At 43.5% G+C, this 15,895-nt stretch overlaps 1 protein-coding gene across 1 annotated transcript in view; it reads left to right on the forward strand.

Annotated features, from left to right (window-relative positions):
- The window catches only part of CNNM2 (cyclin and CBS domain divalent metal cation transport mediator 2), a gene marked incomplete at both ends in the record, with an annotated part of 100,623 nt that overhangs the window by 81,058 nt on the left and 3,670 nt on the right, over positions 1–15,895 (forward strand). Inside the window, 5 exon segments of the mRNA XM_079536556.1 lie at positions 1,267–1,410; positions 6,098–6,240; positions 8,361–8,528; positions 11,731–11,824; positions 14,209–14,274. Coding sequence (XP_079392682.1) covers positions 1,267–1,410; positions 6,098–6,240; positions 8,361–8,528; positions 11,731–11,824; positions 14,209–14,274 — 615 coding nt within the window.

Genomic DNA, 15,895 nt, shown 5'->3' on the forward strand with positions numbered 1-15,895 from the left:
TGTTAGTCTAATAATCTGAATCTTAAAACATGCAGACATTGTTGCCTATAAAGGGGTCTAAGCAGAGTTGAACTATTTTGGTTATCTTCCATGGATGGAGATAAGCATCGTTTTTGAGACTAGCAAAGAACATGAGACTGTGTTGCTTACCTCCCAACAGCTCACAAGGCACAGTGAGACCTGTATTTGTGCTCAGAATGCTGCTGGTGTTTGGAGAACCCTCTGAATGCAGAGACCAGGTGCCTTTTTGTGTACCTCTACAAAGAGTGACTCTCAGTGGCAGTTAGGGGAGCTGGAAGGAGTGTAGGAGCAACTCAAAGGGTTGTGGTACTTTTGTTATTCCTGTGGCAGAAAGGTCCTTAGGATTTATCAAATACACTGTGAATGATGTACAGCTTAGGAATATTTAGAGGCACTAGTATATCTCATCCTAACGTTTCTCTTTGTTAATCAGACACTGTTGCTTTGAATATTTTGATTAATTAATTCATAAATAAGCCCCCTTCTGCATGGAGCACGTCTAAATAGTTTTGAGGGAAGGGAGGTGGAAGAGAACTTGTGGATTCAGCTGAGCTCCTCTCCCCAGCTCTGCCCCATCTCTGTCCTTCTGTGGTTTGGCCATTGAGGAGCTATTGTAGGAGCTCCCTACAAAAGAAGGCTCCAGCCTGACCTGGACAGGATGAGGGGAAAGGGCTTTACACTGGAAGAGGGTAGATATAGACTAGGCATCAGGAAGAAATTCTTTACTGTGAGGATGGGTAGGCGCTGAAACAGGTTGCCCAGAGAGGTTCTGAATGCCACACCTTGGGAGGTGTTCAGGGCCGGGCTGCATGGAGCAACCTGGTCCTGTGAGGGGTGTCCTGCCTACATCAGGGGGTTGGAAACTACATCTTAAAGATCCATTCCAACCCAAACCATTCTATGATTCTGTGCCCTTCCTCAGTCAGTGCAGGACATGAGAAGAGAAACAACCATCCACAGAATAATATAGGGTGACAGTGTCTCTGGGAAAAGAAATCAGAAGAGACTGCTGATATTTTTACTATTCTTTTGTGTGCTGGGTGGATCTATGTGGTCCAGGACTGTATTTCTCACAGGGACACCAGATTATGATTTGGTGTGTCTCAAAATTTTGGATCTTATTAGTGAGGTGTGACTCCAACTTTTCTATCTCTCTATTTACACCTGTCTGTCTGTGATTTTGCTGCAATTTCTGATCTTTTTGGAATTTTGAAATGTCTAAACTACTGATCTGTCTCCTTGCAGGCAAGTCTCACCTGGCTATAGTACAAAGAGTAAACAATGAAGGAGAAGGGGATCCTTTTTATGAAGTCCTGGGAATTGTCACTTTAGAAGATGTGATTGAAGAGATCATCAAGTCAGAGATTCTGGATGAAACAGATCTATACAGTGAGTAGAAATGTTTGCACTTTTTTTTTTTTTTTTTAATAGACAAGAGAAGACACCATCCAGCGGCAGCTGTGTCTTACAGCTAACTTGCTGATGGTCAGATGATCTGCAGATCCCTCAGATGGTCAAAATGACTTTTATTTTCACAGCAAGGGCACTTCACCCTTTTAGGCTGTATGAATTCAGAAACAGGACAGCTTTATTTATTTGACTCTTCCATCTAGAAGATCTAGATGTGCAGCATCCTGGTCTCTCCTGTTAGCTGTTTTCCACCATGGTTGCCTAGTTTAAACCTCTTTATTCCAGTGCTTGTGACCTCCCACGTTTACTCCTAACCTCTCTCCCCCTCAAGGGCCTGTAGTCTGCGTCCCCACCATAGTTTATAAAGAAGGCAGGAGGTGGATATCTGCGCCTCAGGGAAGAGGAATGGAGTCTCTTTGGAGTCCATCTCAGTCACTCACTCAGAGAGAGCCTGACAGTGGAAAGGCTGCTTCAGGGCTGCAAATCAGCAAGTCCTAAATAACTCCTCTTGTAATCACTCAGTACAGCTCCTTCCTTCCTTAGTGTTGGTGTACATTATGGCAGATGATGGTACAGGTTGAGCATTACCCGAGACTTGAGAGATCTGGATCTGGACTTCTTTCCCAGTTTAGAGTTTCTCTGGTTTTTGGCCAGTTGCCACAGTGTCTGTTTCCATCTGCACAATCTAGCCTGTGCATATTGGACTTCCTCTCTGTCATTCTTCATCTGTCTTATCTGTACTTTGATCGCTTGCTGGCAGATGCTATTTTTTACTACGTATTCATGGGTAGCACAAGGATGTCTCTAGACTCTATTGTAATAGAAATGGTCATTTTATATATAGTTAATGCTCTTCAGCTGCCCTTTGCTTTTTTTTCCTTTTCTCATGAGAAGGATCTGGATGTTTCTATGGCATCTTTTTTAGGCCGATGCAAGCATTTTCCTATCTTCCCTCCGGCCCAAAAGCCAAAACAGCACTTTGCACTGTGGGATAGGCAGACTTCTACTTTTCCTAATAGATTTCTGTTGCCTGAACTACTTTCCATAGCTGGTCAGTATTTTACCAGTATTTATGTGCCCAAAGATTTCTGTAAATCACGGCTGTGTTTTACATTGTATTGAACAGTCCAATTACTACGGAAATCACACAGAACTCCAGTTAGTACTGATCTTTTTCATACCTTCACAAATGAATTGCTGGGCTAATCAGTAACAACATAATGCTCTTACAAGGTGAATTCAAACTGTATTTAATAATCCAAAATACTGCTGTGTTTTTTTTCTCTTGTTTGTTAAGAGAAACTGTATAGATAGAAACTGTATAGATGTTGTGTTGTTTTTTAAGGGAAAAAGTTTTAGACCATTAATAGCATGTTAGAGGACAGGGAAATCGATATTTAATTTCACTGTATGAAGACTTCCTAGATTAACCAGATAGAGGTGGTAAAAGTGAATTCATTGAAACCATCCTTCCTGGGAAGGTTTTGTATAGAAAATTCCTGATTCCAGACTGGGAGGGAAACTTAACCTCTCAGGCTTCCTGGAGGATGCAGGAAAATTTGAGGGGTAGCTCCTACCATGTACCATTGAGGTCACCTTCTGGTTTCGTTGTCATAGATTCATTGAATGGCTTATGTTGCAGGAGACCTTAAAGATCATCTCGTTCCAACCTCTCTGCTGTGGGCAAGGATGCCAGCTACTAGATAAAGCACTAAATCAGGTTGTCCAGAGCCCCATCCAACCTGTCCTTGAACACCTCCAGGGATGGGGCATCCACAGCGTCTCTGGACAACCTGTTCAAGTACCTCACCACACCGAGTAAAGAATTTCTTCCTATCATCTAACCTAATTGCCCTCTCTTCTAGTTTAAAGCCATTTCCCCTTGTCTTATCACTATCAGACCGTGTAAAAAGTCAGTTCCCCTCCCACTACACAAGCCCAGCACCCTCACCTTTTTTGGAGAGGTGCTTCAGGTCTGTGTTCATCTTCATGGCCCTCCTCTGGACCCATTCCAATAGCTCTGCCTCCTTTCTGTACTGTGTCCTGTATTGGACACAGTACCCCAGCTAGGACCTCACAAGGACAGAGTAGAGGAGGACAGTCACCTCTCTCTCCGTGCTGCCTACCCCTCTGTTGATGCAGCCCACAATACAGTTGGCCTTCTGGGTTGCAAGTGCGCACTGCTGGCTCTCGTCCAGCTTTTCATCCGCCAGGACCCCCAAGTCCTTCTCTGCAGGACTCCTCTCAGGGTGTTCCTTTCTCCCTTTCTTAAAAGTCGGTGTGATGTTACCCATTTTCCATTCACAAGGGACTTTGTCTGACAGGTACAACTTTTCAGACATGATGGAGAGTGGTTTGGCAGCCACATCAAGTAGTTCCTTCAGGGCCTTGGGATACCTGTAGTCCAGTCCCATTGGCTTGTATGCATTCAGCCTCATGAGGCGGTCTGGGATCTATTCTGCTCATACACTGGGAGGGATTTCACTCTCCTGAACCCCACCTGGATGTCTGGGGATGTGAGAGATATGGGCAGCTAAACTGCCAGTGAATACTGAGGCAAACAATTTTAGTGTGTTGGTAGGCTGTAACAAATTCTAATTGGTGTAGCGTTGGAAACATGCTTTTGGCTTTCTGAAAGAGGCTTATTGCCCCTGTTATATTAAGACAGCTTGATTTTTGCTGTGTCAGTGCCAATAACCCCTGTAGTATTCATGCACTCTGCTACTGTTCATTATTAGACCAAGCCAGCTTCTCAGAACTTGAAGCCTTTGAACTGATTTGCTCTGTCCTGTGTGTTTACTTAAAAGTAGACCTTATGATGAATTCTGGCAGTTATTATGCCTTTGTTCTGAAATTTTAAACATGCTTTTTTGTGCTTTGATGGAAATTAGAAATTTGATGCAATGACTTTGGGTTCTGGAGCTGTGCCTTTCTGCTGCTGCCATGAAAATGGCAGGGTTAGGGTAGAACAAATTGCAGCTTTGTGGTTCTTGTTGAAAGGTGCTGTCACTGCTGAAGCTCTGCAGCTGAATTTCATGCTTCCAGTGGATGCATGGTATTACTTCATATTGCTCCATTCTGCTGCACCTTTAAGTTTGCAGAAACGATGGGAGCAAGAGAAAGTGTGAAATATCTTTGATCTATCAACATCTGCTTGGATTGAGTGCTTCTGAATGTGCAGCTGTACTGGGAATGTGATGGGGTGGAGATAAGAGGTTTCTGTTGTGGTACTGGTAGGCTCTGAAAATGTCTCAGCCAGTGTCACAGTGAACAGCTGTGTGTTTGCCTCTTGGTATTGGAAGATTGGAGCATTTGATGCACCACAGGAATGTGTGCTGCACTCCTGTGGCCCTGGCTAAGAGGTCTTAGTGTAGAGTGCAGCATCTACTGAGAGGCATGGAGTTCACCACTGTGACCCATGTTTGAATGGTGTCATGTCTTATTTAGCTCTTTCTAACAGGAGATGAGTTTCATCATCCCCTTAGTGTGACTGGAATGTTGCTGTTTTGCATTCATACAGATCAGAGAGGGTTGGCCCCAAGTAAAATCGAGGACTCTTCTACAAATGATTAGCACTTCATAGGATTATAGAGTCATTTGAGTCAGAAGGAACATTTAAAGATAATCTTGTCCAACTCCCCTGCAGTGAACAGGGGCATCTACAGCTCAATCAGGTTGCTCAGAGCAAGACAGGTTGCTCAGAGGGGAAGACCACCATCTTACCTTAATACTCCTATTTTCAAAGAGCTGTCAAAACAGGTATGTTAAATACAGGTGCTTGTAAACTCTGTACCACTTTTCTGTGTAAACCACAGAGCTATAGGGCAAAAAATTGTTTGCCCTAGTAAATATTTCCAGTGACATCCAGTGAAACTGTAACAACATTCTTTGCACAATGGTGATTCGCCTGGCTAGATCTGCAGATACTGGTAGTGTGTACATCAGTGTGCTATGGCAGAACGGAGCTTTCTGAAGCTGGAATCTGATCTTTAAGCATACCCAGGCTGCTACAACCCCTAGACAGTGGTGTTTTTACGTTGTTGGCCCCTAGGATTCTGGACTTGCTAACATTCTGTAACATAGCACTGTAGGCTGTAGGAGCAGCATCCTTACAGGAAGCTACTGTATATGAGTAGAAGATAGTTGTCACATATTCTTGCTGAACACTTTCCTGTTCACGGAATCACAGAATCACTAAGGTTGGAAAAGACCTACAAGATCATCCAGTCCTACCATCCACCAATCACCAATAGTACTCACTAAACCATATCTGTCAACACAACATCCAACCATCCCCCTCAACACAATGTCTGCTGTTGTTGTTAACACTGAGCTGGACCTCTCCTGCCTGCCTAGAAATGAACACCCTGTATACACTATATGCAGAACTGCTCTGCAATTAGATGCTTACAAGCAGATACTTTTCTTCCATTGAGATAACAAAGTCTGTGGGTTTCAGGATCTGAGCTGCAGCACAGGTCATGATTATTTCTAGTTTTCAAGGTGTATCAGCAAGCAGGGCTTTGCATGTGTACCACAGAGGGGTCTGTCTGCACAGTTGCTCTGGATGGCTGTCCCTGCTGGCTCCATCCAGCACAGTTCATGTTGGACCCCATTCTAACAGAAATCGCTTCCTTCCTTTCTTTTCCCACCCTCCCTTCCCCAGCTGATAACAAGACGAAAAAGAAAGTAGCTCATCGAGACAGGAAGCAGGACTTCTCTGCCTTCAAGCAGACAGACAGCGAGATGAAGGTTAAAATATCACCGCAGCTCCTCCTGGCAATGCACCGCTTCCTGGCAACAGGCAAGTGTGGATTATCTTTTTTCACAATCGTGCCAGAGCCTCGGAGGCAGTTGGTCAGCAAAGGCCGGTGAGGTGGGTGGGACAGTGCAGACGGGAAGGGAGGCTGGATTGTGGGGTGACAAATAATGCCACTGTTGTGTTTTTCTTTTTAAATTCTCTCCTCTCCTATGTTCAGTGTCGGCATGAACCCTCTGAGACATTTACCAGGGGTGGACCAGTAACTTTAAATTGGTCTGAAAGGTAAGGATGAATGCCAAGTGCCGCACTGCATGTGTAGAGTCCGTCAGATTAACGACTAGCAGGCGCACCCCATTAGGAAGAGCTCAGGGAGCAAACGGCAGAGGACTCAATACCGCTGGCCAGCTGACTGTAATTGCACTCTGGCACTTCATCCAGAAAAAGATGCTGGGCTTTTTGCAGGACGGCATGAGCCTGTTCCATGAGACTTGTGACTTGAAGTGAAAAACTCTCAACACACTTAATGCAGGCTGTGCAGGCGGTTGAACTGTACATTTAAAAACGGATTTCTTGCTGGCTTGTGTGACTTCCATTGATGGCTTCAGGTTTCAGAGGACAGTTGTCTCCATCTCAGATCACCTTGATGCTTTATCCCTTGTATGGGCCTTCTGGCAGAGAGGCCAGGGGCTTGAATGCTGACATTGCCTTCCATCATAAAGTTGGTCCCTTCACCTCAGGGATGAGACCTGTTAACAGGAGAGCTTGTGGAAAGCAGACCTTCCTATTGCTCATGTTGTCTCTCTTTGGCATATAAAGACTTCTCATATGCAGGCCATTCAGACGTGCATCTTTCACTTCTATATTCAACATATATTTGTGGATTGAAAGTGATAAAGTTCTGTCTCCGGTTGGCCAGCTCAAGCTGGAAATTAATACTTCCCCTCCTCTAAGATACAGTAACTGCCTGCTAGATGCTCTCAGTCCGCCTTCGTGCTTTGTTTTGCCTCTGCGACTTAAAGGTGTGTGATCGGTTATCGCATCTCAGCTGAGGGGCCGTAATTCCTTAGAAGGCTTGGATTTCTGCAGCTCATGTGCATGTGAGCATCTCCTTGGTGACAGGAAACATTTCTACAGGAAGATGTGGATTTAACAGCAAGCAAAGCATTGTTCACGTAGTTGTACAAGACTCGGTGGAGTTCCCTAAGCACCTGCTCAACAGACATAGTCTTATAGTGCTGCATCTCTGCTTGTTTTGTGGATCAGAGCATTGTGTGGCTTCAAACTGGCAGTGCTTCGAAGTGGCACTGCTAAATGAGATGAAAAGCTACAGTTTTGGTTTATCTGCACTAATCTGAGAATAGTATCTCTAGAAGGTGAGAGGTGCTGGGTCATTAACGGTCCTATTCTGAAATTAGGCATAAGGAATGCTTATCAGTTTGCATGTGTAAATCTCGACGTCCCTGGCCTAACTCTCACACAAGGATGAGCTTTTTCACTTCTTGCAGCTCTTGCTGGCAATACTGATGATTGAAGAGCAAGCGGGTAGGGGACGTGTTCTGTTGTGTCAGGTATTAATCCCACACGGTTTGAACTGACTTGCACTGTGCATCACTTTGAGTAACTCTTCCCGTGTGAACCATGGCAGCTCAAATTATGTCTTTGAATTATGTAGAGCATCTATCTAGACTAACTTTCAAGGCCCCAAGCAGTGATTTTTTTAAACTTTTTTTTTTTTTTTAAGTGCAATAAATACAGTAACTTCAATACCTTGAGAGGAAGGAAAAATTACATCCAAAGGTTCTGTGCGCCCCAACTGTAAAGCTCTTCCATTTGCAACTCTCCAGTGAACCCATTCAACTGTGACATGACACTCTCACATGGGCAAGACTGCCTTCCTGTGTCTTTTCCCTTTCAGATGAAGACATGGCTTTTGGTGGTTGTTTGTTTGTTTGTTTGTTTTTTTAATACTTCACTGATGAAAGTTGGGGTGTTCTTGTTCTTTTCCCCTTACAAATTTAACAGTCTCAAAAGACAGGAAGCGTGCAATTCCATAATGGATCTCTCTGCATCTGTGTGTCATTTATAGGCAAATGCTTATTAATGAGTACTGCTGACTTCTTGCCAGGCGTATGAAGTGTAATGCCTAGTTGTATCTTGTGTTATAGAAGTAGAAGCCTTTGGTCCATCCCAGATGTCGGAGAAGATCCTTCTCAGGCTGCTAAAACATCCCAATGTCATCCAGGAGCTGAAATATGACGAGAAGAACAAGAAAGCCCCAGAACACTACCTCTACCAGCGAAACAAGCCTGTCGACTACTTTGTTCTCATTTTACAGGTCAGTAATGTTATTATGTTCTTGATGTGTGCAATATTGTGTATCTCCTGACATATCACTCTTGGTGTCTCTTTCACTTGTTGAAGTTTGTTGTCTTTCAAGCATGGGACTGGAGCTTTGCTCATGGGAACTGCTTCTGTGTCCTTTATGATCTTGCCACACTTGAAGAGCTCATTCAGTTGCTTTTAGCCCCAGTTAAACCTGCTGTGATATCTGCTGAAAGTCATTTGTGCTTTAGATGTTACATTGCAAAAGAACCCTGGTGTGCAGTAGGCATTGCTTGTAGAATAGGGGTATGAAAAGCCTCATGTCAGTAGGAGCTTGGCCAGGATGCTTCCACCAGTGGATTTTTCCATTTGCAAAAGGAGGAATGGGGACTTTGACATTTTGGGAAGAAGGCATTTTGTCTGTGCGATTGTGAAGTCCAAAACCTTTGGTTTTGTGATAAATGCAGGTTTCTTTGGGGCCACTGTGCCATCTGCTGAACTCCCACAGCCTCCTCCCATAGCTCTTTGGTACCTTGGGCACCTCACCACCTGAGCTCTCACTCTGCACTGAGATAATTGCCTTTGGGTGGGTTTTATGTGGCAGAGGGGGGAGGACTGATTTCTGTTTGTTCACTGTAGGGTCACTTCCAGCGCTCATCATCTCCTAGGGTCCATTACTTGCCAGGAATGTTGAGTAGCAGGATGAAGCTTGATACAGAAACTTAACTCCCATCTAGCACTGTTCGAGCAGTAACAGTCCTTTAAGAGGCATTTTGCTGGAAAGGTGCTTACGCTATCTTTGAAGATAACTGAAATGAGTTTTGGTTATACAGACGAGCACTGCAGTTGAAATTGTGGCAAAGGGCTTGAAGTCTTCTTTTCCATTACTTCTAACAACAGCAAGAGTGGGGATGTTAAACATGATCAACAACAAAGAAAGCTCTGAAATATGATGGTGTTGATTCAACGCATCTCTCTCTTAAAAAAGAATTTGTTGCTTTTTTTAAAGTGTTTTTTTTAACTGCTCTTTCTTATGTGCTGAATTACTGCAATCTGAAATATTCCAGAAGCAAGATAATGCTCCTGCATGAGGTAATGCTGCACAACTGTAGCTGGAAGACATGTGCGATACAAAAGAACAAATAGTTCTTTCTGAGCTATTCTTCAATCAATATGTATTCAGTAAAAACAATGTGCTAAGTCTGTAATGCTTTTGGAAAGGGAGCCTTGCGGTAGGTAGGTACTATAAAAATAGAAAGTGTTGGTTCTGCAAGGAGCAGTGGGTCAGTACTGTGCTTTTGTTATTTTAATGATCTGGTCTTGAGAGATCGAGGAGATCTGAAGAGATCGAGGGTACCTTCACAGTAAATCATGCCAGAACTCAAGCAAATGCATATTTTTTGTATTAAATTTGCTAGTTTAATCTCTGTAGAGTTTCTGTTTCAGTTGGAAAGTCACCTTTTTGCAACAGTTTTTCTCTTAGCTACTGGGAAGCTTTTCTGTATGCCTTTGTCATTGTGTTCTTTCAGAATTCCTGTTGGAGCACTAAGCAGTGCAAACCCAGAAACCAGAGGTGTGTACAGTTAAGCAGCAGAGCACATCTCATAGCACACATGGGGAATCCTTACTGGCTCACCAGCTGCTGTGGCAACACCAAGCATGTGCAGCCTTCTTGTGGCCACCGCTGGGAAGTGCTGTGTGTGCTGACAGCAGAGCTGGAACTGAAGCTCTGCTCTTACTGCTAGCTACTACCTTGTTGTTCTTTGGGTGCTAACTCCAGGCTGACTGTATGTGAAGATCAAAGCCTACTTGCATATGTGTTTTAAAGACCTGGCCTTGGTTGGTGGGTAACTACCAGTGATGAATAGAGTGAGAGCCCTTTTTATAACCAGCCTTTGTCTGTGTGACCAAAAGTAGCTAGTTATTGGTGTTGTGGACTGAAATTGATTTTAAAAGGGGCTACATGAAGTGATTGGTTTTGATGGCAAGAAAGTGGGTTTGTGAACTAAGTACTCTCTTCCTGTGAGATAGATGCAATTTTTTTTCTGATCTGGAACAGTTAGAAAAACTGACTTGATATGAAGTCATGCTCAGCCTGACTTTTTTCTCATGTTTTTCTGTCCAGATACAGTGCTGTAAAATTAAACATGTGTTTAATTAATATAAATTGTTTTTGTACAGTAAAAACATAGAAATAAAAGCTACCTTTTGGACTCGTTTTAACCTGTGTCCATCTGATGGTCAGTTCACTTGGTACATGTAGCATGGGCAGTCTACCTGCCCTTTCCATTGCATTGCAGGTAATTATGTTGTTTGCCTAAAATCTCAGTCATTATGTAGCTCAGCTTCAAAGCTGCCTGAGATTTGCTTCTTTCTGCAGTTAGGTAATGTAATTCTCAGTACAGTACCAGTAAGGATGGAGGGGAAAACCAGATCCCACTAAGAAGCAAGTTATTTCTTGCTATTTATATAGCAAAATAACTGGGATGTTTACTGCTACATTTGATATGGTATTTTCTCTTCTAAAGTTGTTTGTATGATATCAGTATCTGTTGTTAAATGTTGGGTTCAGACCGCATCAGAAATGGGTACATTATGTGGTAGGGTGGTTGAGCCTGGGAAGCACTGAGGGTTCTTCTAAACAATATCCTGCTCTTTTGCAGAGTCTTAATTTAAGGGTGCTGAAATATGTATAACTGTCAGAAACCAACAAAATCAAAATAGCCTCAAGACTGCTGCTTCAGGAATAAGGGCCTTGATTCTGTGGGAATCCCATCGGTGAAAACAAATTCCATCTGAGACGTTGTCTTCCATCTCCATTTCCCATATTCATGTTAGAAGGGACTTGATGTGAATGTGAGCCATGTCCTCAAATGTGTAGGTTTCTCAAGAGCCCAAATGACCGGATGCCTTCAAGCCTCTTGTGATATTGGGTGAGGGCAGGCATCTGTTAGCCCTCGGATCGTGTCAGTAGTACCATCTCTGCGACCCTGCTCCCCCTGCAGGGACTTAGCTGCCACAGGGACCATAGGACCAGAATTGCTCAGGACAAGTATGTTTTTTCCCCCTCTTTTCAGGCATCGTTACAAACTACAGGAACCTTGACACTACTTAGCAACATCAGGAAAGACTAGCTGCTAGGGCTGAAGACTGGTCTTGTGCCTCAGGACTTATGGTCCCTTTTAATTGCAGCTCTCTCTCCTTTTGCTTAACAGGGGAAGGTGGAAGTGGAGGCTGGGAAGGAGGGGATGAAGTTTGAAGCTGGTGCTTTTTCCTACTATGGGGTGATGGCCCTCACAGCATCACCAGGTATGTCCTCTTACCTTCTGCTTCTGGAATGCACTTGTGCACAAGCCTGTGTGCTGGAGTGTTTGTGGGAGGGGAGCGTGCAGGGCATCCCCCCACGCTGTGGTGTGGACTGATGGAAGCAATACCACCCTGCAAGCAGAACCACCCCGTGGCTGGCACAGCAACCTGGTGGCAGTGCTGGCTCTGACAGCCAAGCGAGCAGCCAGCAGTGGCTGGTGGGCTTCTGCAGCATGCACGTGTCAGCTTTAGCAAGGGAGGTACTGGGCACTGGAGGAGAGCTTTGTGGTTCTTTTCTCATTGTAGCACAACGTTGAATTAGCAAGAATAAATAATTAGTAGCAGAGGGACATCTAGTGGTGTAATGTATGAACAACCTGCTAGTTTGTGTACGGTTTGCTTTACCAATCATTGTTTCTAAAGCCATCCTGAGGGAAATGAGGGCAGTGGAGCAAGGAATATAAAGGTTGGCCTGTCAGCTTGTGCAGAGATATAGCTGAGAGATCAGCAAAGGAAGAGGCTGAGATGTGAGCAGCACGTAAATACTAGCTGCACAGCCCAGCATCTCACAGACACAAGTAGGGGATTTGCCTTACAATCAACCAGGAGTGTGCTCCCTTGCCCCAGTGGGTGATGCCCTGTTGTCCACCACACTCGTTGTGGTGCCTGCGTGTGCATTTCAGTGCCAGCAGCATCACCTTTTAGATCACAAAGGTCTTGGTGTCGGTTGGCATCTGCAGCCCTGGTAGAAGAGCTCAGTGTTAGTGCTGGCAGTGGCCATGCACTCAGTTGATCCCTTCAGGGGGGGTTTCTCATGCAGATATCACCTCCTCCTGCATAGAGGCACCACAGGTTGTTGTTCACTTGGGAGGCAGCTCGTTTTAGTAAAGTTAATGGAAACTCTACATGTATGTGTATGTATGTAGATGTACACTAGTGAATGGCTTTGGAATGAAATTTGTTTTGTAACTTATGGCTATAGCCACACTAAACGGCACAGCCATCAGCAGTTCCTATGGATGTTTGAGCTCTGCATTGCCATTGTATGAGTCTTGCACTGGCTCTTTGTTAGGAGCTCAGGAAAGAGTAATTCTTCCTTAAATATATGCACTTTAATCAGTCTTGCTTATACCTTTTGGGGCTTGACAAATTTGGAAGCATGCAGACATAGAGAGGATTTTATGTGTGCAGTAACAGCAGTGTTCGTGATGAATCATATGTAATGTGTACACATGTGTCATACCCTTGCTGTTCCTTCAGTGTTGAAGCTTAGCTTTTGCACTGTGGGCCAGACAGAGCTGGATCAGGCATGATCACTTCTGTCCCATCAGAGCTACACTTGGAAGTGATTTGTGGCATCTCTGTTTTGCCAGCATTGTTCAGTTTGAATGTTCTCATGTTTCTGTTTTTCCCGTGTTGCTAACTCCACAACCACACCAGTTGCCCCAAGTCCTGTGAGATCAAATGATCTCCCCTGTCCTGCTTCTGCCCTGGAATCCCTCTCGGATTTGTTGAGTCAAACTTAAGCACACACACTATTTTAGATTAAACTTGACCAACCTTGAATTCTTTTACCTTCAGCTGGTTGTGCCAGTAGCAAACCCTCCTTTTTGCTGTTTTTTTCCCCAGGTTTTAGAGAAGTTGCAGCATCGTGAGATTTCTGTTAGGTTGAGCTTGTAAAAATAAAAGTAATTCTTGTTGCTTTGAGTATATGTGAAAGCCTTTACAAACAAGGGAAAGCTTCTGTCCTTCCCTGTCTCCTCGTGAGATGTTACATACCTGCTCTCTATCTGGAAACGCAGCCAATAACAGGAGTTTAAAGGATGTTTTCAAAAACCCAACAACAAAACAGTGACACTTTCATTACTGACAGCTGGAGACTGATAATTATCAGCACCGAACCCATTCTGGTAGGGGTGAGCTTGGAGAATCACAACTGTGCTTGACATTTTACTGAAAACTTGAACTGCAAAGTGTCTTTTGGTTTCATTTCTATTTTTGTTTTATTCTCATAAGGAACTGCACCCATGAAAGCTTTCTGGCTTCTTTTACCTCTTTGCCTTCCAGGCTGGAGTGGGCACCACTGCTCCTCTTGAACTATTTTAAAAATGAGTGTACCCTGATGGATCATCCTATGACCATTCAAATTAGCAAGTGAAAATTGTCTCACTGTAATTCCACAGTCTTGTTCTTTGGTTCATTCCTAAAATTGTTAAATTGTCTTTTTTGATTTGTTTTGGTTTGGTTTTTAACCCTTTACTTTCCACAGTTGATTTGCACTTCTGGTTTTAGTTCTCCAGTGTGTGAACTGGCTCCCTCCCCTGTCGAGTGTGGATAGCTGCCACCCTTCTGGTCGTGATCTCATCCTTTTTCTCTCCCTCTTCTAGTTCCCTTGTCCCTGTCTCGTACCTTTGTTGTCAGCAGAACAGAGTTGTTAGCAGCAGGTTCTCCAGGTAAATCCGCATGCTTCTATTTTCACCATTCTTGTGACTGCCCTGATGCCATAACAAGTCAGCTGCAGTCTGTATTTATCTGACCCCTTTGCTTGTTAGGGAGAAGTCCAGCACAGAATTATGCCTCACAGGTAGGTGTCTGAACTTCTGTGTGTGATAACTGGCAGCGACATGATGGAGTCGTCCAAATGGGAAGAACTGAAAACATGTTTAAGAAAATGTTTTTGTTAATGTGTTCTGATGTCTCTTATGTGAACTGGTGGGAGATTAAGACAGGAGATCTTTTAAAAGATCTTCTCCCCCAAACTGAGGTTTAAGACCTGAAAAATTTCTTGAAGAAAATGCAGAGGGGAATGTGTGCTGCTGGACTGCCTTAAAAGGAGAACTTATATGAAAGAATCCTTATATTCTCTTCTGGGTAAATTCTATGGTTTGAATGCTCCTTGGCCATTTCCAATGCTCAAAAACTTTGGATTTTCTTTCAATGAGATTAATGCTGTGATAATGTACCGAGTGGGTGGATTTGCAATGGAATGTGCAAGAAGGCTGTGGGAGCTCCTGCGGGGTTTTTGGTTTTGCTCAAGACCTTTCCTTGATGGATGACCATGTTGATTGACATAGAAATCCCTTCGGAGAGCAGAGACCGAGGAGAGAACAAATTGGGTCAAAATGAGCTCTGAGATGTGGTTGAAAACTTGGGAACTGAGCTTTGCAGACACCGCATGCACAGAGTAGTTGAGAAAGATGGAAACTCATCAGGAAAGTATGTAGGGATGGCGGAATCCTAAAACATGGGCTGATGCAATGATGTTTCCCTGGACCTAAAAGGATCCATATATTTAATGCTATTGAATGTCATGATGTGGTAGGGATATTTAAGTGAAACATCTAACCATCAGTACATGTCAGACATTTCATAAATTTCCACTATCTGCTTCCTGTATTTTCTCTTCTTTTTTCAGCTTTGAAAATGTATCTCACTGTCAGACCCTAAATTAAGCTCACGCACACTCCAAATAAACTATGGATGGTTGCCCTGCAGGGGATTTTTCCCTGCTCTTTTAAAGTTTCCTGCTGCTAAACTTGAAAGAAGCAGGGAGAAATATAATCTTTCTTTAATTAAAGTACCTGGTGGCTTTCTCTTAAGCTCAGTGGCTCTGATTATCTTTTTCTTTTTTTAGCTTAGTTCTTTAATTTTGCCAGGTCTTCCTTCTTTTTATTTTCTTTTTTCTTTTCGTTCTGTTTCTGTTCTATAAGTAAGCATACACCTTGCACATACAAATTGTTTCCAATAAAAATGCCAAGCATATTTTCCTAGCTTTTTTTCCCCCAACAACAACAACAGAAATAAATAAAAAAATCAAATTGATGATGGAAAATACAAATGGAAAGAACCTCTTTTGAAAGGAACCAATGTGGTGAGTCTGGTCACTGTGAATGCAGTTCCTGTTCTGTTGAACCCAACACCTTTTGGTGGTTCCTTCTAAAAAGGTTCCTCTCGTTGAACCGCACGCTGTGAGATTCACAAAGTGCTTGTATGGATGTTTGTCTTGTGGTTTGTGCCCTTCATCTTCAGTACTTAGAGATGAGGAGAACCTGGGTAGGAAAGATCTGTGCAGGT

The sequence above is a fragment of the Tetrao urogallus genome, assembly GCF_951394365.1.
Source record: "Tetrao urogallus genome assembly, chromosome: 5".
Taxonomy (NCBI): Eukaryota; Metazoa; Chordata; class Aves; order Galliformes; family Phasianidae; genus Tetrao; species Tetrao urogallus.